General features: G+C 22.5%; 9 protein-coding genes across 9 annotated transcripts, besides 3 other annotated features; 7 read left to right on the top strand and 2 right to left on the bottom strand.

Annotated features, from left to right (window-relative positions):
* Positions 1 to 4: 4 nt before the first annotated feature.
* EHI_069210 (AAA family ATPase, putative) lies at positions 5 to 1,843 on the top strand (the record flags this gene model as incomplete). The annotated part of the gene is made up of 2 exons (XM_650218.2): positions 5 to 116; positions 168 to 1,843. The coding sequence occupies 2 exons, from the start codon at positions 5 to 7 to the stop codon at positions 1,841 to 1,843; spliced, it is 1,788 nt and encodes a 595-aa protein (XP_655310.2).
* A 1,451-nt stretch (positions 1,844 to 3,294) lies between these two features.
* On the top strand, positions 3,295 to 3,843 carry EHI_069200 (uncharacterized protein; the record flags this gene model as incomplete). Its single annotated transcript, XM_650219.1, has 1 exon — positions 3,295 to 3,843. One exon carries the CDS (start codon positions 3,295 to 3,297, stop codon positions 3,841 to 3,843), a length of 549 nt encoding a protein of 182 aa, XP_655311.1.
* A 151-nt stretch (positions 3,844 to 3,994) lies between these two features.
* Positions 3,995 to 4,168: a repeat region.
* An 82-nt stretch (positions 4,169 to 4,250) lies between these two features.
* Positions 4,251 to 4,484: a repeat region.
* A 206-nt stretch (positions 4,485 to 4,690) lies between these two features.
* On the top strand, positions 4,691 to 5,968 carry EHI_069190 (uncharacterized protein; the record flags this gene model as incomplete). The annotated part of the gene is made up of 1 exon (XM_650220.1): positions 4,691 to 5,968. The coding sequence occupies one exon, from the start codon at positions 4,691 to 4,693 to the stop codon at positions 5,966 to 5,968; it is 1,278 nt and encodes a 425-aa protein (XP_655312.1).
* Positions 5,969 to 9,230: 3,262 nt separating this feature from the next.
* Positions 9,231 to 10,331, top strand: EHI_069180 (Rho GTPase activating protein, putative; the record flags this gene model as incomplete). The annotated part of the gene is made up of 1 exon (XM_650187.2): positions 9,231 to 10,331. One exon carries the CDS (start codon positions 9,231 to 9,233, stop codon positions 10,329 to 10,331), a length of 1,101 nt encoding a protein of 366 aa, XP_655279.2.
* A 3,359-nt stretch (positions 10,332 to 13,690) lies between these two features.
* EHI_069170 (RhoGAP domain containing protein) lies at positions 13,691 to 15,522 on the top strand (the record flags this gene model as incomplete). Its single annotated transcript, XM_650188.2, has 2 exons — positions 13,691 to 13,754; positions 13,799 to 15,522. The coding sequence occupies 2 exons, from the start codon at positions 13,691 to 13,693 to the stop codon at positions 15,520 to 15,522; spliced, it is 1,788 nt and encodes a 595-aa protein (XP_655280.2).
* Positions 15,523 to 15,947: 425 nt separating this feature from the next.
* EHI_069160 (uncharacterized protein) lies at positions 15,948 to 17,714 on the top strand (the record flags this gene model as incomplete). Its single annotated transcript, XM_650189.2, has 1 exon — positions 15,948 to 17,714. The coding sequence occupies one exon, from the start codon at positions 15,948 to 15,950 to the stop codon at positions 17,712 to 17,714; it is 1,767 nt and encodes a 588-aa protein (XP_655281.2).
* Positions 17,715 to 17,890: 176 nt separating this feature from the next.
* On the top strand, positions 17,891 to 18,886 carry EHI_069150 (uncharacterized protein; the record flags this gene model as incomplete). The annotated part of the gene is made up of 1 exon (XM_001913468.1): positions 17,891 to 18,886. The coding sequence occupies one exon, from the start codon at positions 17,891 to 17,893 to the stop codon at positions 18,884 to 18,886; it is 996 nt and encodes a 331-aa protein (XP_001913503.1).
* Positions 18,887 to 19,188: 302 nt separating this feature from the next.
* On the bottom strand, positions 19,189 to 20,329 carry EHI_069140 (DNA (cytosine-5)-methyltransferase, putative; the record flags this gene model as incomplete). Its single annotated transcript, XM_650175.2, has 4 exons — positions 19,189 to 19,505; positions 19,562 to 20,045; positions 20,106 to 20,158; positions 20,215 to 20,329. The coding sequence occupies 4 exons, from the start codon at positions 20,327 to 20,329 to the stop codon at positions 19,189 to 19,191; spliced, it is 969 nt and encodes a 322-aa protein (XP_655267.2).
* Positions 20,330 to 20,406: 77 nt separating this feature from the next.
* On the bottom strand, positions 20,407 to 20,995 carry EHI_069130 (uncharacterized protein; the record flags this gene model as incomplete). Its single annotated transcript, XM_650176.2, has 1 exon — positions 20,407 to 20,995. One exon carries the CDS (start codon positions 20,993 to 20,995, stop codon positions 20,423 to 20,425), a length of 573 nt encoding a protein of 190 aa, XP_655268.2. The 3' UTR covers positions 20,407 to 20,422.
* A 313-nt stretch (positions 20,996 to 21,308) lies between these two features.
* Positions 21,309 to 21,696: part of a repeat region that runs on past the window's edge.

Raw genomic sequence — 21,696 nt, 5'->3', positions numbered from 1 at the left:
TCATATGGCTGATAGTAAAGTAACTATTGGAGATTATGTTGAAATTAGAGATAACCACACAGGAAAATTATATGGAGTTTTTGAAATACACCCACAACCAAGTGCAACAAGAAATAGTTTGTCTTTCTTTATAATAATTAAATACAAACCCTAAATTAATTTATTAGCTGTGTACATTTATAAATCACATGGAATTGAATGTGGTTTACAATCATCTTGTAAAGTTAAAATTATTCCAATTACTAAAGCAATTCCTACTCTCTCTTTATTAAAATTAAAAACTTCACTTTCTTCTCAGTATTATCCATTAATTCTTCATCAACTTAAATCAACTCCTTTACACCCTGAAATTAAACCAATAATATCAATTAATGGTGATCCTTTAGAGCTTGATATTGATATTCAAGAACTTTGTTTTATAAATGAAGATACATTAATACAATCAACATTACATTCTCCATACCCAATCTTTTACTCACATATAGTTCAATCAATTCTATGTGCTTTAAAAGTAACACCTCCAAATTCACTTGCATTACGTTCTTTCAATATTTGTGGTCCAAGTGGAACGGGAAAAAGTGTTCTTGTTCATCAAATTGCAGAACAAACTCATCGTAATTTGATTGTTGAATTTAATGTGAATGGTGGTATTAAAGAATGTTTACAACATGACATCCAAACTGTTTTATCTCATCCACATGACTCAATCCTCTTAATTGATAATATTGATCTTCTACCTAATGATTGTTATATTATTTTACGTCAACTTGATTTTAGTGATGTTTTATTATTAACAACATCAGTAACAAAAGTAAAATATCGATTTGATAGAATTTATAATACCTCAGTTCCATCACCCTCAGAAAGAGTTCAATTAATTCATCAATTAATTCCTGAATTAGATTGTACAGAGTTAAATGAAATGATGTCAGGATATACTCACAAAGACATTGCTACTGTTATATCACAATCAGATAAGTCTCTTTCAACATTAATTCCTCTTATCAAGAAACATCCTCCAAGTGGATTAAGTGAAATAACTTTAAATATTCCACAAGTTTCTTGGGATCAAATAGGTGGTAATGAAGAAATTAAACAACGCCTTAAAGAAGCTGTTCAATGGCCATTAAGATTTAAAGAACAATTAGATAAATTTCATGTTAGACCTACCCGTGGAATACTTTTACATGGACCACCAGGAAATTCTAAGACCATGCAAGCCAAAGCATTAGCATCAGAAGCTAAATGTAATTTTCTTGCTGTTAAAGGACCAGAAATGTTATCTAAGTATGTTGGAGAAACTGAAGGTAAAATTAAAGAAATTTTCATGAAAGCTAGACAAAATGCACCATGTGTTATTTTCTTTGATGAAATAGATGGTATGCTTGGTGTTGCTAGTGAACGTGGAAAAGTAGGATATGGAGATAGAATGTTGAGCCAGTTTTTAGTTGAAATGGATGGTTTAAAAGAGACAAGAGTCTTAGTATTAGCAGCTACAAATAGACCAGACCTTTTAGATGAAGCGTTATTAAGACCAGGAAGATTTGACAGAATTTTATATGTTGGATTACCTGATTTGGATACAAGAAAACAAATAGTAAAGATATATGCTAATTCTGTTAATACTGAACTTTGGGCAAATAATTTTAAAGGTTATTCAGGAGCTGAGATAGCTGGTATTTGTAGAGAAGCTGCATTAGAAAGTTTAAGAAATAATAAAGAAAATATTGATGAAACAAGTTTAATGGCAGCTTGGATGAAATATGGATTACCTCAAACTCAACAAGAAGTTATTAATCTTCATTTAGATTTTCAAAAAACACATAAGATGCAAGGATTTTAAGATATTTTTAATAAATGATTAATTGTGTTTATTGTGTTTTGTTGATATATATATTTTACTACTTAAATAACAATTATTTGAGAATATTTATAATTTCATTTATAAAATAAAAATGAACGTACTCTATTTAATTGACTATGTATTATCGTCAAATATCATTATCTTCTTTTGTTTAATTAATTATTCAAACAGACATAATACTCTTTCAAACTAATCACTAAATTAAATAATAATAATAATTTTATGTAATAACCTAAATGACGTTTACTTTTCTTAAATTTTTATGATAAACAAATATCAAAAAAAAAACACATTATTTGACAATATATAAAAAAGTAACGAATAATTCAACTTTAAAAAGAAAGATTTAATTAACTTTAATATAGAAAGAATATTGAAAGATAATTTTTCTGACTATTACAAACATTTCTTGTAGAGTAATAAAACATCTTAATAAATTCTATCATAAATGAAAAAATCAAAAAAAAAATTGATAAAATAAAATTATTATTTGTGTTTTGTTATTTTAAAACAAACAAAATCCTTAAAAGAACTTTAACAATCAAGCATTTAATTGTTTTATTAATTTTAGTAAAAAATACTTTTAAATGAAGTGTAATTGAAATATTTATAGTATGTGAATAACTCATTAATAAAACTAGAAGAAAATGTTACTTAATTTAGTACAACATATTTAATTCATTCATTTTTCGGTATTTTGTTCTTTTTTTTTTATATAAAGTTCTTTTCGCTCTCATTTTTTTTTATTAACTTTAATCTTTTTCATTACTTCCTATATTCAATTATAATAGTTTATACTACATGAATGGATTAGTATAAGATATTAGAAATTATCACAGGAGAATGTCTTTGAACAACAAACATTTTGTTAAGGAACTATAAAAGAAGAATCTATTAGTTTGTTTTTGTTTGTTATTTCGATATTATTTTTGAATCGTATATTAAAATAAGTAATTTTAGTAAGAAATGAAAAAAAATGAATTGTTATACTTATGTAACAAATGAATAACCAATGAATTATGTATCTAAAAAACAGGAATTGTTTGTTGTAAACTCACTTATTTTGATAAATTATGTTATATTTAGATTTTCTAATTCTATCAAAATAAAATTAATGTATTGTTAATAAACCTGCAAAATCTTCTTTATTGTTTTTTTTTGAAAGAAAATATCATTGGATTAGACTTATGAATATAAGTCAACCAAAGTCATAGTAAATAAATATTTTTCTTTATAACATGACTTTAATAAGTACAAATTAATAAATTAATAATTATATATCTCTTTTAAAAAAAAACTGTTTTTTCTTGATGTAAAATTCTCAATAAAAACATTTCTTAAGAAAATCATTTAACTATTCCAAACATTCTATATGTTAGTATTTTGTACTTCAAAATAATTGATAGAAGAACTTTTAATTTTTAATACCAATGAAATGCCTTTTGGTTATTAGTCTTTTAATTTTTCCTTTTGTTCAGTCAAAGTACTTTATTACATTCTATGATAGTTATATTCAAGTACTTAATGAAGGACATTGTTATTATATTGAATCTTTAAAACAAAGTTTTAAACCTTATTTTAGAGGAGAAACAATGATAAGTGAATTGTACAATGACCTTAATTGTACTATTTTCATTGGAAATTCAAGATTAGAAGATATAGGGTATTATATGATGTCTGTTTCTTTTATTTATGCTGATTTTCTTCCTGATGATTTAACTGCAAATTTAAAATTTGGATGTAATAAAACATATGGAATTAACCAATATCAATTAACTGGTTGTGTTCATTTAGAAGATACTAGCTATTATATCAATCAATCAGTTGAAAATGATATATTTATAACAAGTTACTACTCAGAACCAACTTGTACAACACTAGTTAATAAAAGGGAAGTTTCTTGTTCATCTTGTTTCTATGACACAATTTATAAAGTTGAAAGGACTGTTGATTGCTCACGTATTTATAAAAAAAAGTAATAATCTATCTTTGTTTCGTGCTTTGTTTATAATTTTTAGCTTAGTATCTACTTTCATTCTCTATTTTTTTTCTGATTTTTTAATTTATTTTTACTCTGTTGTTATTTTTGTTCTTCTTATTTTGATATTCATTCTTTAGTTAACTTTAGAGAGATTCGAAGATTGATGTTAGAAACACCATAAACTTTAAAAAAAAATCAAAACATTGAATTACCAATTATCATTTGTTTATGGCAATATTGTTCATGACTAATTAGATTATTATTAATATTTATTATGAGTGATTATTAAGAAAGTGTTGATTATTATGGTAGTGTTATTTATTTATCAACACTCAAATATATTTAATAATGATAATTTTGAATTGAATATTTAGGTATTGTCAAGAAAAAGTGATTGATAAGGTATTATTCATATATTCTCCTTAAAATAACATTATAAAGAATGAAGAATTTTAATATTCATTAAATTCAATATACAAATCAATACCAATTTAAATAAAGAATATTTAAGTCGTTGATGTTTAAAAAGGTTGTAATTCAAAAGAAATAAAGTGAGTTAAAGAAAGTGAAATACTCACATCTCAACACAACAAAAACATAATCATTGGGTTAGTCATAATTGATTTGTTTTTATTCTTTATTAATTCTTTAGGTAATATTACTCATAAAAGTCTTTTGTATGATATTATATTATTGAATTAAATAGTCTAATCATTCAAAAGAAAGGTTTGTCCATAACTGATACTAACAAAACTTAAACAAAAAGGAAGTAATTTTTTACTTATTTTAATTGAAAAATAAACGAGAATTAATTATAACCTCAAAAATATAAACTTTAAAACAAAATGACACTTCACCTCAAACTTTCACAACTTGATGGATATTCTATTATGATTGTTAGTAAATATTTCATGCTTTCATCTGATTTTATTAATATTATTTGTGTATGTAAAAAATTTCAAGAAACATTAGATAAATTTCATTTTAATCCAATTCAATTAACAATAAAAAACAAGTCTCTTTTTAAAAATATTGAAACTCAATTTGTTTATTCTCAAAATGATTATTTAATCCCTTTTATACAACAACGTCATTATGTATATTGTTCTTACTTACAATATCAAAGTCTTATTAATAACTCATCTTCAATAATATATACATTTGGTCCATTAGTTTATACTCAACAAGATGTAAATAAATTAGGCATTCAAATTCCAAAAGAAGTTAAAATTTTAGGAGAAAATTGTTTCTCGGAATGTTTTAAATTTCACTCATTTGAACTTCCATCCCAAATTATGGAATTATCAAAAGGTTGTTTCAGGGTTTGTGATTTTTTAAAATCATTTACATTTAATTCAATCATTGTTTCAATACCTGATAATTGTTTTGAAGAATGTATCTTTCTTAATGAAATTATTATTCCTGAAAATATTAGGAGAATAGGTGACTGTGCTTTTAAATTGTGTAAGTCATTGTCTTCTATTTCTTTTAAAGGTCCTATTGATATTATCGGAAAATATTGTTTTTATAATTGTAATAGTTTGAAATATATTCAAATACCTTTGGGAGTAGATTATCTTGACGAAGGAACATTTAAAGGTTGTAATAAATTATCTGCTATTGAACTTCCTTCTTCACTTCATCACATTGGTATTTCATGTTTTGAAGATTGTTGGAATTTAAAAATGATTCAATTAAATAATTCCATAAAAACACTTGGAGTTCGTTCTTTCTGTAGTTGTGTTCAGTTAAAATCTATTACATTCTCTTCATCACTACAACTATTACCTTCAAGTTGTTTTGAATATTGTACTTCTCTTAAAACAATTACTCTTCCTTCTTCTCTCCTTTCACTTCATGATTTTTGTTTTTATCGTTGTTCTTCTCTAGTCTTTGTATCTATCCCTTCAACAGTAACATCACTTGGATCTTCTTGTTTTGATTCTTGTACTTCATTGTCTTCTTTTTCTCTTTCTTCTTCCCTTGAAATTCCTCAAAGTACCTTCAATAATTGTCCACTCATTGATGTAACAAAATACCATTTCCTTCCTTCTTCTACTCTCCATTCAAAAACTAAGAAAAGTAAAAAGAGTATAAAATTAGATTCTTGTATTTTAAATTGATTTTTCTTATTTAACTTTAAACAGGTTTTATTAGGCTACTTGTTCTTTGTATAAGATATATTAAGAATGTATGACACACAACGTTTTTCAGAAAAAAATAAATGCCAATTAAACATTCACCAAATAACTATCTTATTAATATCTTTTTTAAGTAGGAAATTTATTTCTCTGTTTCTTTTAATATGAGTATTTTATTTCAATTCTCTTCTTTATTTAAACGGTTTCTATCAGTTCTTATGTTTCAGTTATTTCTAAATTTTAATTATATTAAAACTAGTCTTATCTAAATATTTTTAGTATTTATTTTATCATTTAAATATTAAGTGTATTATGATTCTTGGTGTTGATATACAAAATAATAAACAACAGATAAAAGTTATATCATAGTTATTAATGGAAATACTATTCATAATTTTGAGAATAAAAGTAGATATAATAATGTATTAATAAGAACCAATAGAATATTTTAAATTATTAATTTAATTAGAAAAATAATACAATATAACAAAAATGTTGTATTAACATTTTGATTTTAATCAATGTTATGTACAGTTAATTATTATTCATTATCAAAACATAATAAAAATAAATTTAGAAGATAATAATATAAAATGAAGAGTAATAAAGACAATAACTTAATAAAAATAAAAAGAAATTGTTTGAAAAAGAAATAGTAAAAATAAAGAATGAGTAATAAAGTAAAAAAGTCAGTTTAATAATTTAAAAAAAGAAATAGTATAATGTTAAACAAAGAAAGTGTGTTATTATATAAATAAAATGTAAATATTAATATATAATATTTATTTAGTTGATTTTCATTTGATTTAAATAATTTGATTGGTTATAAGTGTGTATTTAGTTATGAGTATTGTTCTGTTTGTGTTTTTGTTTTAAAATGGAAGAAGTGATTGGTAGTCATTTAATGATTGATGTGGTAGAAACACTTCTATATGTTCATTTATCATTTGTTGATAGAAATAAGAATTATCAATAGTATTTAAGAAATATTAAATATAAAATGTTTGAAACAAAAGTGAAATATATGAACAAGTTATTAAAGAGGAGAAAGAAGAAATGATAAGAAAGAAGAAACAGAAAGAAGAATAAAGATAGAAAATGATGAGAAATAAAAATAAATATCAAGAAGAATAAAATAAATGGAAATGAAGAAATAGGTTATATCTAACAATGAAATAGAAGAAATGAAAATAAAAGAATAAAACATAAATGAATTGAATCAAATAATGATAAATTGAATGTTAATACAATAAGAATTGATAAATAACAAAGAATAAAATATATAAACAATAATAATAAAGATTTGAAATGAAATAAAAATGAATAATATTTAAATATAAAAATGATGAATGTTATTTTGTAAATAATTCAAAATCAAATGTATTTTCATTAAAAATGAAGAAATTGATATTAAAGAAGAATAATAACCATTCTTTAATTATATAAACAAACAATTGATTGATATTTTCATTTTCATTTAAGATGATATTCTTATTTATAAAGAAAATCATCTTATGAATAATATCCATTCTCATTTAAATGAATAGAAATACACTTATTTGAAAGATTATCAAGAATATTTCAAATGAAAATAAATCATAATAAATGATTAAATATGGATTATTTGAAATACAACAATATAAAATGAAAAATTAATTTTATGAATTTCTTCATTTTATCTGAGAATTAAACATCATCTTATTATTATTGTTACAAAACTAACAATTCATTTTACTCTTTCTTGATATATAAAATCATATATGATGAAATTTCAATTTATCAACATATGAAATACTAAAATTATCCCAACATATACTAAATATCAACCATATTTAACAAATACTAACTAAACCAAACTATAATCAATAAGAATGAAAATCCAATAAAAATAACATGAATAATTTAATCATTTTTTTTCTATCATTTTATTGTTTTATTTCATTATGAATATTATGAATATGATAATAGAAATAGTAATAATAAATTAAATGATTTACCAAACATAACATCGTGTTTATGTTGTTATTTTTATTGTTTGTTTTATTCTTGCTTCTTATATCATATTTCATTATTATTCATATTACTTATTCCAAAAAACAATAGCAAAATTAAAAATATTATAATAAATATGATTAATAAATTATAATAGTATTATTTTTTATTATAAATAAAATAAAGTCTTGTTTTATCATATTTTCAATATATTTATTATTAAATTCAATAAAAATTAAAATAAACATAAGAGTTTATTCATTCGATGATGTTATTAATTACTTAATTCGTATGTTTATTTAATTTTATGTATTAAGTGAAAAATTGATTATATTCAATAAACAAAAAAATTAATAGAAATTAATTCTATTTATACATAATTAATTACTTTTATTTTATGATTCACATTTATATCTAACTACCAAATAAAAGAATAAAATAATCCAAAATAGCACGTTACTGAATAAGAAAATATTTCATTATCTGTTAATATAAGAATTAACGAGATTTATTAGAATTGAAGATGATCTGATTATTTTTTTAATAATAGAATAAATAATGTAATTTATTTTTTTACTTAACTCACCAATTCAGAAATTGGATAAAACGAGATAAAAAAGAAGAAAATATTTTATAAAGAGAATAAAGAGAAATGAATAATTGTTACAAGAGAACGAATACTTTTCTGATATATGCAATACAGTTTTTAAATTTGATAATGGGAGGTGTTATTTAAGAGGGGTTAATTCCAATAAAAATGAGAATAAAATGAGAAAATATTTATAATATTTAAAATAAATTTTTGTAAGTCTAAAAAGAGTTTTTGTCTCTCGTAAATTTATTTAAACAAGAAAAATTTTATTGTCAGAGTTATTGGCATAATTATACAACATAATATGACTTTTATTTAATAGAGTCTTTTTCTTTTTACTTTGTTGTGAATATTCAAACCATCATTAAAGAAGAATTACACGTACTTATTAATTGGTAAAGTATGTTTACGCAAAACTAGAAAGAATTATTTATTGAGAAGTTTGTGAGTGGAAAAAAAAGAAAAGAAAAATGATGATTTTGAATGAACGAAAATTAAAAAGAAAAATGAAACACCAAAATTCTTTTTAAAGACTAAAATATCAATTTTCAGTTCATGAGCGAGCCAATAGTATTCAAGAGCATTTCCATTCTCACTAATAAAAAGTTTAAAGAAGTCTCAATTGAAGAGCCTATTACAACACCGTTTGGAAGTATTTTAATGATCAATGAGAAAAAAGTAATTGAATTACCACGAACTATTATGACATTTAATATTAATATGTCACTTATTCCGAAAGAGATGAATATAAGTAAAGAACAACTTTCATTGGCATTTGAAATTATTTATGATAAGGAATATCTCTTTTTTTGTAAAACAAAAGAAGAATTTAGACATTGGGCTAAAATTATAGGACTTGGATGTAAAACTTATGGTGTTTTTTGTTTTCCTCTTGAAGCAGTTGTTAAAAAATCACGATGGAGAGTACCTAATATTATTTATCGATGTATTGGATTTCTTAAAACTCATGACGCAATTAATGTAGAAGGTATTTTTCGAATGAATGCCCGTGTTGGTAGAATAGAAGAAATGAAAAAAATGGCAGATGATGATGAAGATATCCATTTTGATGAAAAGGATACATGTTATCTTGCTACTTCATTATTAAAGGCATACTTAAGAAGTATGGTTGAACCATTAATACCTTATGAATATTTTGAATATTATATACAATTACCTGAAGGAAATGTTGATAGTAAAAAATTTATTAATTCTTTAACTGAATCACACCAAGACACTTTATGGTATATTGGAGAATTTTTAATGGAAGTTGTAAAGAATAAAGAAGTTAATAAAATGGATGAAACAAATCTTGCAACATGCTTTGGTCTTGTGTTCTGTGATAATCCCCCATCATTAGGTTTAACTGAACTTGAATTTACCAAGAAAGCAATTCAATCCTTTGAATTTTTATTACGTAATTTTAAATATGCATTTAGTGACGTCAAAAAAAGGAATATAGCTCAAGGAATTGAACCACCTCAATACCCCGCCTTCCAGCCATTAGTTCATCTTCCTTTTGATATCCTAATTGAACAAATCAAAATGGAACTTAGAGACATCAAAAAATCTCGAAGAATGTCAGCTACTTATTTGACTGATAAAAGTACTAGAAGAAAGAAAGTTGGTGGCTCATTGTCTATCGCTTCAACTACCTCCGCTGTTAGAAAAGAATATTTAAAGACAAAATATAAAAAAAGTAATGGTTCTTTTGCTGATTTAAGTCTTTCATCAAAATTTGGAAACAACAGACCATCCTAGGTCTTCCCGGTTTAGTATTTCTGGTTCTAAGTCTAAAACAATTCAAATTTCATCTCTTTCAAAGCAAAGCCCTTCTAATATGAACCAGCAGAAACCCTCATCTCTTAATGTACCTGTTGAACATTCTTCTTCTATATCTTCTCATCAGCTAACAAAACCACCATCTACAGACAACGTTATTCCAGAACCACCGCTACTTCACGACTCTCTTAAAAATACGGAATTGTCACATTAAATCTTTATTTTTCTTATTTGTTAATTCACATTCCTTCATTGTGTACTTTTTTTTTAATTTTCTTTCAAAGCTTTTGATATACACCCAAAATTATTTAGGTTTATTAAATGATTGATAGTTGATTTAGTGTGTTGAACTATTTTGGCATTTACTTTTAAACTCTTTTATATATTAACATTGTTCTTGATAAAACAAGTTCAAACAGTAGAAGATTTTTTATTGTTGTGTATTGTACCTTTTATTTACATTTTGTTTGTTACAATAAATAACGTCTTTTTAACACATATCTTTTTTATTCTTATAACTCTTATAGTAATATATTTTTTGGTTCAAATTGTACCTCTGTTGATAATTTCCATGTTAATTATTTTTTTCATTAACTTATCTCATTTCTTTATGATTTATTTTTTTAAATAAGTATAAATATATCACTATTTAATAAGTTAAAAATTATGTTATGCAACCTTATTAAACAACTAATATTTTTAAGCACAATATGTCTTATTATTAAAGAATACCACTATCTTTTACTTTTAGTAAATATACTCTTTTCAAAAACAAATATGAAGAGACTTTAACTCAAAATACTATCTAAATCTATTCATTATACTTTGCTTGTATTTGAATAAACTCTGTACCAATATTCCAACACCAATCAATGAATATATTTTGTAATAAATTAAAAATTTCAAATTTTTTTTTGGTATATTATCATATTCATAATATTCATAATGAAATAAAACAATAAAATGATAGAAAAAAATGATTAAATTATTCATGTTATTTTTATTGGATTTTCATTCTTATTGATTATAGTTTGGTTTAGTTAGTATTTGTTAAATATGGTTGATATTTAGTATATGTTGGGATAATTTTAGTATTTCATATGTTGATAAATTGAAATTTCATCATATATGATTTTATATATCAAGAAAGAGTAAAATGAATTGTTAGTTTTGTAACAATAATAATAAGATGATGTTTAATTCTCAGATAAAATGAAGAAATTCATAAAATTAATTTTTCATTTTATATTGTTGTATTTCAAATAATCCATATTTAATCATTTATTATGATTTATTTTCATTTGAAATATTCTTGATAATCTTTCAAATAAGTGTATTTCTATTCATTTAAATGAGAATGGATATTATTCATAAGATGATTTTCTTTATAAATAAGAATATCATCTTAAATGAAAATGAAAATATCAATCAATTGTTTGTTTATATAATTAAAGAATGGTTATTATTCTTCTTTAATATCAATTTCTTCATTTTTAATGAAAATACATTTGATTTTGAATTATTTACAAAATAACATTCATCATTTTTATATTTAAATATTATTCATTTTTATTTCATTTCAAATCTTTATTATTATTGTTTATATATTTTATTCTTTGTTATTTATCAATTCTTATTGTATTAACATTCAATTTATCATTATTTGATTCAATTCATTTATGTTTTATTCTTTTATTTTCATTTCTTCTATTTCATTGTTAGATATAACCTATTTCTTCATTTCCATTTATTTTATTCTTCTTGATATTTATTTTTATTTCTCATCATTTTCTATCTTTATTCTTCTTTCTGTTTCTTCTTTCTTATCATTTCTTCTTTCTCCTCTTTAATAACTTGTTCATATATTTCACTTTTGTTTCAAACATTTTATATTTAATATTTCTTAAATACTATTGATAATTCTTATTTCTATCAACAAATGATAAATGAACATATAGAAGTGTTTCTACCACATCAATCATTAAATGACTACCAATCACTTCTTCCATTTTAAAACAAAAACACAAACAGAACAATACTCATAACTAAATACACACTTATAACCAATCAAATTATTTAAATCAAATGAAAATCAACTAAATAAATATTATATATTAATATTTACATTTTATTTATTATATCATTTCATTGTTTCCTATTTAGTAAGTGAATTTATGCGCTTCTAATGAATTTTTCTCCTATAAAAATTTAAACTTATTCTCTCAAGTTTGGTAATTTATTATATATATTTTTGTGGATAAAATCTTCCTTTCTTATAATAAATTTATCAATGAATAACAGTTACCTATACCTCATTCACATTCTAGGTAAACACAAGGTGTAGATTATCTTTTTTTAATTACATTAGATGTACAATAAATATTATGTTTTTATTCTGTTTTTTATTCTCGATAAGTATTTATTTCCTCTTGTACTAAAAAGAGACTTTGTATTTTTTTGTACAACATCTCTTATAAATACACAGCTTATAATAATAGTACGACGTACAAAAAAAGTACTGTTGATGTTTCAAATGAAATAAATTGATTTAGCCAAATAAAATACCGGGTATGACTTAATTTTAAAAAGTATTATTTAATGAGTGTATGAACATTTTTTCCCTATGAAAAAGAAGATGAAATTGTTGGTACAGTTTGAGTAAAAAATTAAAGTTATAAATTCTTTAAATTGAATATTAATAACAATTTGTAACTGTCATTAAATTGAATTGATATTTTATGAAACCTAATAGTAACAAATGTGTTAGAAATAAACAATAATTGATTTGAAAGAAGACAAACAAAAATCAATTTATATGATTTTTTTGATTTTCAATTTAAAATATTATTGAAGAAAAGATTTTATATTAATAATTTCTAAAAAAAAAGCATAAGATGAAGTAGAGTTGGTTATGGTTTTGTGTTTTTATATCATAAAAATTAAAGTTAATTTATGTATTAATTTGTTGATGAATAGAATAAGAATAATATCAAAAAATACTCTTCTTCTATGAATTCTTTTTTCTTTTTTCTAACAGATAAAAATTCTTGGATTAAAAGGAAAGTTTGTTTATAAAAACTTTAATAATAAAATAAAGCAAATATTATTAGTTCTAAAAATTTTACTTACTTCATTCCATTAAAATATAAACAAGTGAAAATTTTTTTGGATGAAAAAAATTTGGTTTTAGAAGGAGTTTTTTTTTAAAAAAAAAAAGAAAAAAATGGTTCTTTGAATGTTCAAAATACAATTAAAACTCTTTTTGCTAGCAATTTTTATAGAACAATTACATAAAAAAAAAACAAAAAGAAGAGATCTTTAAATAAAGATATTTTCAAATGAAAAGAATTGAATGTAATGAACCAGAAGATTTACAAGAGTGGTATAGTAAAACTGAACCTAGTTTGTTTTATAATTCAAAGGGTTATTAATAATTATTAAGAAAGAGATTGATAAGTATATAGAATTAAGTAATCAAAAAAAGTTATTACAAAATTTAAATAAGAGTATTAATCAAATTAACCAAATGACCGATTCATTATCAAATGCATTAGCAGATACAATTAATATTTTTGATCAATTAACACAAATAAATCCAGAAGGATTTATTAGTGATATAACTCGTAATGCAAATAATAAATTAAAAGCATTTAAAGGAACTTTAATGGATGTTTGTTGTACTTTTACAAATGCAACTGAATTATTAAAAGTTGCAGAAAAAAGTATATTTCCATTAATCAGTCAAATTAAAAAAACAATGATTGATTGTGGAACAAAAAAGAATATTGATGCATGTGCTTTATGTAGTATACAAGCTTATGAATTTATGGAAACTACTCTTATTGATATTTATTCAATATCAATTAATATTTCAATTGATTTAAATAGATTAACTGCAATTGAAAAATATACGGTTGAAGAATTACGCTCAATGAAAGAATTTACTGTTCCTCAATTAACGTATGACCTTAAAAATAAAATTAAACATGCAACTATTCCTATCTCAAATCAATCATTACAAACATTAATAGAACATGAAGGATTATCTTTATATGAATTACCATTTCAAATACATAAAATCTTTTATTTTCTTTATACAGTTGGTTATTCTTCAACTGGAATATTTAGACTTGCAGGAAGAGCTGATACTGTAGCACTTTATGCAAAATATCCTTTATTAATTGAATATGAAGAAAAGAATAGTATTGTTATTGCAGCTACATTAAAGAAATTTATGAGAGATCTTCCAGAACCAATATTTCCATCATCTGCATATAAAGAAATAATTGAAGCAACCCGTGAATATGACCAACAAATGGTTGATAATATACAAACATTAAAACCAGTTTATATTCAAATGAATGAAAATCCTCATATTAATATAATGCAAGAAGAATCTACTCCATTAATGATTTATTTATGTAAATTGAAAAAGATATTAAGTGAACTTCCTATTGCATCAACTGTTCTTCATTATTTTATTGAATTAGCAGTTAAAATTGCTAATGGACCAAGTTTAATGACACCTAATAATTTAGCAATTTGTTTAGCTCCTTGTATTCTTTATGATTCTAAAGCAGATATTACAGAAACAGGGTATTGTACAATGGCTATACAAACTCTTATTGAACATTTTAAATATGTTTTTAATACTCAAAAAGTTATTTATACTATGTCACATAAAAATAATGTAAATTCAATGAAAAAAAGAAGAGCTACATTAATTTCTGGTAAAGAAAAACATGAATTTATTGAAACTCTTGGTTCTATTAAAACAATTTCTCCTCCTGTTGAAATAATTGTAAATGATACTTCCTCTAGAATAAATCAACCAAAAATTAAATCTGATATTTCTTTAAATATTCCACCACCACCTCCTCGTCCACAACAACTTGTAAATAAAGTTTATGCAAATTCTTCATCAAAGAAAATACATAAAAAGAAAATTATAAATCTTTCAACAACTACAGATGATATTTTAGGTAATGAAATAAAAAGAAAACCTTTAGTACCATCAAAATCTCCTAAAGCCAAAACTATGAAAGAACAACCTGCATTAACTAAATCCTGTCCTACAGGAGAATGGAATTCATTAATTGAAGAAATGGCTTTAAAGAGAAAACAAATGATAGAACGAAAACAGAATGAAGTAAGTTTGTTATCTTTTTAATGAAAAGATTTTTTTTTGTCATTATTTCTAATCAAATTCTCATCTCATTTATAGAAAATTAATCTTTCATTACACTGTTTTTATTATCTATCTATTAATTTTATATTAATTCTCTTGTATTTGTTTCTTCATTTAATTTCCTACTCTAATTTTCTTTTGTTGTTTTTTTTTTATTTAAACTTAAAAAAAAAAAAATAATTTAAGTTTACTTTTGAGTAAATTAACTTAAAAAAAAATAAAAAAAAAAATAATAACTTTATTTTCTTTTCTATTTTTAAGTTCTTTTTGAAAATTTAAATCAATTAATTTAGACAAAAAAGATTTTATAATAAGTAAAATACCAGAATTGTTTTCAATAAATAACAAAAAGAAAAATCTAAATTTAAAAAAGAAGATTTTAAGTTCTTTTAATAACTTTGTTCTTTATGAGAAAAACACTGAGTAAATTAAAACATAATTCACAACCACTTTCTTCTTCTATTACATTAACTTCACCAAATCCAGAATCAATAAAAACAAGATACCAACAAGATACTTCATGGAAAGAAGATATTGAAGAAATAGTTCAACCATTACCTAAACAATTAATGTATAATATTATTGAAACTACAATTAATTGTCATGGTGGAAGAGCTCTTTTAGATCAAAAACCATCAGGACTATATGACATGTATTGTAATGTTCCATTATTTAAAGAAATGCTTCTTCCAGCATTAAAATATGGATGTACATTACTTTTACCACACACTATTTCTCCATCAATAGAATTTTATTTAACACATCTTATTAGAAGACATCCAGCATCACAACGAGGTATTACATTAAATGGAAATTATCTTAGAATAACAGACAAAATAGATATTTATTTTCAACCACATAATTCAAAAACATATCCATGGAAAATGTGTATTGATCCATTTAAACAATTTCCATTTAATATGAATATTAATTTACCTTCAGAAATTATTTGTGAAGAAGATTCATATAGTTTAGGAATAGAAGATACAGTTTCTATTATAGGAAATGGTATTATTGTTACTCCATTAGGAGATTTACCTGTATTAAAAATATCAAGACCTTTTAATATTGAAGGTTGTACTTGGGGAATAAAATTTGATGATTTAAATGGACTTAAATGGAATAATATGAGAATAATTAAATACAAAGAAGATAAATTAAATTTAGATATTAAAGATTGGATGTATTATACAGTATATGAAGATAAATCATTACAATTTGCTGAAGAATTAGAAGAAAATAAGTTATTTAATGATATTAAAAATTATATTCAATTAGTAGTAGAAAACCTTAGTAGAATGGTTAGTAATAAGTCAATTGAAGAACAAGGTATTCTTATAAAAAAAGTAATAAATGGTATAATGAATAAAATTCCTAAAGAATATCAAAATCAAATGAATTTAGATCATATGAGAAGAACTTTTGAAGGAATTATTACTCATCAAATATTTTATGATATTTGGCCTCCATTAATTGAAAAAACAACTGAAATTATACAAAGTTCATGTGAAAAAGATAGAGATTTAGATTGGAGAATTCTTGCTTTACAATTTATTCAATTGAAAGACTTAGAAATAAATTTTTTAGATTGTCCATTAGGTAAATATGGAATTGAAATTACTATTCAACAACTTAGAAGAATTAATAGTTATAAAAGTCCTCATCAAAAAGCTATTATTCTTATAACTTCATTAAAATTTCTTCAATTAATAATTTATAAAACATTACCAAAAAGTGGTCCTGTATCTGCTGATGTCTTCTTTCCTTCATTAGTTTATATTCTTATTAAAGCAAATATCCCATTTTTTGCTTCAAATATTGATTATATTAAAGCTTTTATGAATAAACCTTTTGATGAACAAACTTATTATATTACTTCAATAGAGTCTGTCTTTTGTTTAATTGAAAATTTTCAAGCATCAAATATTGGATGGAAAGAAACTGATTTTATTGAAACTTTAAATATATCTAAAATGCATCCTAATCCTTTTGATTTTACTACAATTAATGTCCTTCGTCCTAGTAGAGAAATTCAAGTTCCTCCATTTGAAAGAATTAAAAAGTCTTGTGAAATAATAGGAAGAAGTAAAAACCAATTATTAAATGCATTTAAAGAAGTAATAGAAGAAAATAAACGGTTAAAAACAGAAATAATAAATCTTCAATTCAATTAATGAAGAATTTTGTATTAATTCTAATTTAATAGTAAATTTAATTAAAAAATATAGTTTAAAATTATGTTATTAAGATACAAAATAATGTTATTAAAAAAAAAGAGAAAAAAAAAAAAAGAAATAAATATAAAATAATTTTTAACTAAAAGAACTAAAAAAATGAAATATAATATCAAATGAGTCTTACAACATATGATAATGATTTTAATTTAGATGAACTTAATGATATTAGTGAATTTAATATTGGATCTCCAGAGTCAACAAAGCCAAATATTTCTAATGAATTTTTAGATATAGGAAGTGATTGGGACACTGCGTTTGAAGAAGAAGAAGAAAAAAAAGAAGAAGAAAAAGAGAAACCAAAAGATATAAAACAATTAAAAACATTAAAAAATGTTGAAATTGATTATCATGAAGAGAGTATAAGTTCAGTTTTTAAAAATAAAATAGGAAATTTCTTTGAACTAAGAAAATCTGTTTTAGTAGAAGGATTTAAAGAAGAAGAAAAAGAATTAAGAGAAAAAGTATGGGCAATACTATTAAAAAGAAAACCATTAAATACTGATGAATATATTCAATATTGTAATTTATCTCGATTAAATCAAACAATAATTGAATTAACTCAAAACAAAATAGTTCAAAAAATTAGTAATGCAATTGTTAATTGGTTTGATAAAAGAAATCAACAATGGTATAATATTAATACAATTATACATTTAATAAATGTATTTTTGTCTGTAACAAATGAATTAAATACATTTTATTGTTGTATTGCATTTTTATCAAAACAATCTATTCATTATTCAAATAAAAAAGCTTGGAAATATGCCTTAATTAGTATTTTATCTATTGTAGATATGGATCTTTGTCTTCATATTGTTCAATATATTGATGTAATAGAACCTTGGTTACAAAGTTATTGTTTAACCCTTTATTCTTTAGATGATTCTTTAAAATTGATGGACTATTTAATTGCAACTCATCCTTCTTTTTGTTTATATGTTATTAGTGCATTAATAGTTTCTTATCATTCAGAACTTCTTCAATCTACTTCTATTGAATCTGATTTAAAATCGTTAAAACCAATTTCAATTAATAAAATTCTTCATTTTTCTAATATGCTTTATACTCAGTCATATGTATCAGTACGTAATTACATTGATCTTCTTTAATAATTAATTTCTTTATTTTCTATTTATTAGTATTTTAATTATTATTATATAATAAAATAATAAAGCAAATCAGTGAGAAGATTAGTTTATCATCATGGATATTCATCCTGGTTGGAACTCCAGGACTTTTTTCTTTTTTCATCATTTTTGCTTTTTAGAAATTATGAAAATCATTAGTTTTCGATGTTTTGGACTTTTAAATTAAATTATTTTTATTTGGTATATCCAAAATGAAACAAACAATTTTCAATTTAACTTGAAAAATAAATTAATTCAATTCAAAAGTTGAAATAAATAATAATTTATTCTTTTAAGTCATCGAATAAATATTCCATTAATTGTGCTATAACAAAGCAAGAGACGCTATTACCAAGACATTGATATTGTTGTTTATCAGTTAATCCATCAATTTGAGTTGTAAAATTAGAAGAAAATCCGTGAATTTTTTTTATTTCATTTGGAGTAAAATATCTTAAATTTTTATTAAGTAAATCTTCAGCCTTTTTTACTGGAATAAAATGAGGTTCTATTGGACAATAAATAGAACCAGTTCCTTCAACAATTTTAGTATATGACTTAGTAAAACAACAAGTCCTTTTATCATCTTTACCAACAATATCTTTTCAATTAAATCCATTTTCAATGTTTTTATTTAAAATATATTAAAAAACAAACCAAATAACATTCCTTTCTTTAAAATTAAATCTGAAGGAATAGAATAAGACTCATTTACATTATTATCTAAATAATTTGATATCATTGACTCTTTTTCTTGATGTAATTGAATTTCATTTTTAAAAGGAGTTAATCTTGCCATAACATAATAACGAGTTCTACTATTTGGAATTCCAATATCAATAGGAGAACAAATAATGTCTTTAATATAATATTGATTTTTAATAAGAATATTATAAATTTCTTTAAAAACAAGTGATTCTTTAAATAATGGAACATTTTCAATAAAAATATGTTTTGGTTTATTTATTAAATATGGAAGAATATCACGATATAAATGTAATACACTTTTTGCTCTTGGATCATTAATATCTTTATGTTTAGACATTATTGAATTATTATATGGTTGACAAGGTGGACTCATAAACCATGTATTACAATTTAAAGATTCTATTTGTTTTATTGAAATGCTATCTAAATTTTTCTATTAAATAAATAATTTATTATGTATTACTCTTTTTTAATAAATATAATCATTACAAACTACTTGTACTTCTTCTTTAAAATTCTTTGAGTATATTTTATTTGCAATTTCATCTATAATTATTGTGAATATTTATTTTGATATTCCTTTTATTATATTATCTTCAAACTTATATCAAATGGTATAAATGTTGCATTTATATTAATTGAAGATCGTTCATAACTTGAACGTAATCCACCAATTCCACTAAAAAATTCAATAACATTTACTTGTTTCTGTTGCATTCTATTAAATAATAAAATTAATCTTTTTAAGTTTTTTTTTTAAAGAAAAAATTTTGTTAAATAAAAAACAATAAAATATTAAAAAAAAATGTTTTAAAGAAGACACTTTTGTTTTGCCATAGTTTGAACTTTTGCCTTATAATTATAGCCTAACTTCATACATTGACTTGGTTTAAATTTATCTTTGCATTTAGGAACTTTTAATTTCTTATTTAAGAATTTACATAAATCTCCAGTGCATGGTGTATGAACAATATATCGTTTAATAAGTTTTTTTTCTTTAACAACAGGTTTTAATGTTGCAAAATAACTATTCATTGCTTTAACATAAATGTTATCTTCACTTGGTGTTTGGTCTTTCTTTATTAATTCAATTTTTGCTTTTTCTTCTTTTGTTAATTCTTTTTTTGTAGAAACATTTGTTTTATTTGTTGTAGTACTAGCGCTGTCAACTGGTAATTCTGGTAAAACAAAAGTAGACTCAATAGTAGCAAGTCTATTACGATTAATTCTATTCTTAAATGCAAGCCTCTTAACCATTCGTTCTAATTTTTTTGTTTCATTTTTACATGCACGTTGTCTGTATTTTTTCATGCATCCCATTTTCATATTACATTGTGCTTCAGTAAGTACACAAATCATAACAAGAAATACTATTATTCTCATTTATTAAATAATATAATTTTTAGTTTTCAGTTTTTTTTTTCTTGATTTTTAATATTTTTATTCTTTTCTTTTTTTTTTTTTTTTTTCTTATTTTTTTATTTCTTATAATGTAAATTTATACCATTCTTCTTTTATTAACATATCTCTTATTGTTTTAACAGTATTTATCTCTCGTAACACTTTCATTTTTTAATGAATAATAATAATATAAAAACAATAAATATAATTCTTGTTATTAAAAAACTTGTGTTATTATGTTTTTTATCACAACCGATAAAATATTTTTATTATTTTTTTATTTGAAAATTGTGTTATGAATATAAAGAAATACTGAAGAAGACATTTAAAATAAAGAATGAAAATAAAAGAGAAATCAATAGAAGAATGGAGGAAGAAATAATAAAACATCAATGAAAAGATAATGAATTAAAAGAAATAATAACTAGAATGAACAAGAAAGAAGAAATAGAAGAAGAAGAGGTAATGAAAGTATTTAAAGAAGAAGAAATGAAAGAACAAGAAGAAGTACAATTTATTAATTATTATTACAATAAGAAGAAAATACATCAAATAATTAATATTATTAATAAAAATGAAATAATAATCAATACATTAGATGATTATTATCATTATATTAAATCTGTAGCTTCCACTATTAACATCATTAATAAAAATAAACAAGAAAGAAGTGGAAAGAAAAG

Source organism: Entamoeba histolytica, genomic scaffold, assembly GCF_000208925.1.
Source record: "Entamoeba histolytica HM-1:IMSS scf_1104750517341 genomic scaffold, whole genome shotgun sequence".
Taxonomy (NCBI): Eukaryota; Evosea; order Mastigamoebida; family Endamoebidae; genus Entamoeba; species Entamoeba histolytica.
The sequence above is the reverse complement of the archived record's forward strand: the minus strand, read 5'-3'. Positions and strand labels throughout refer to the sequence as shown.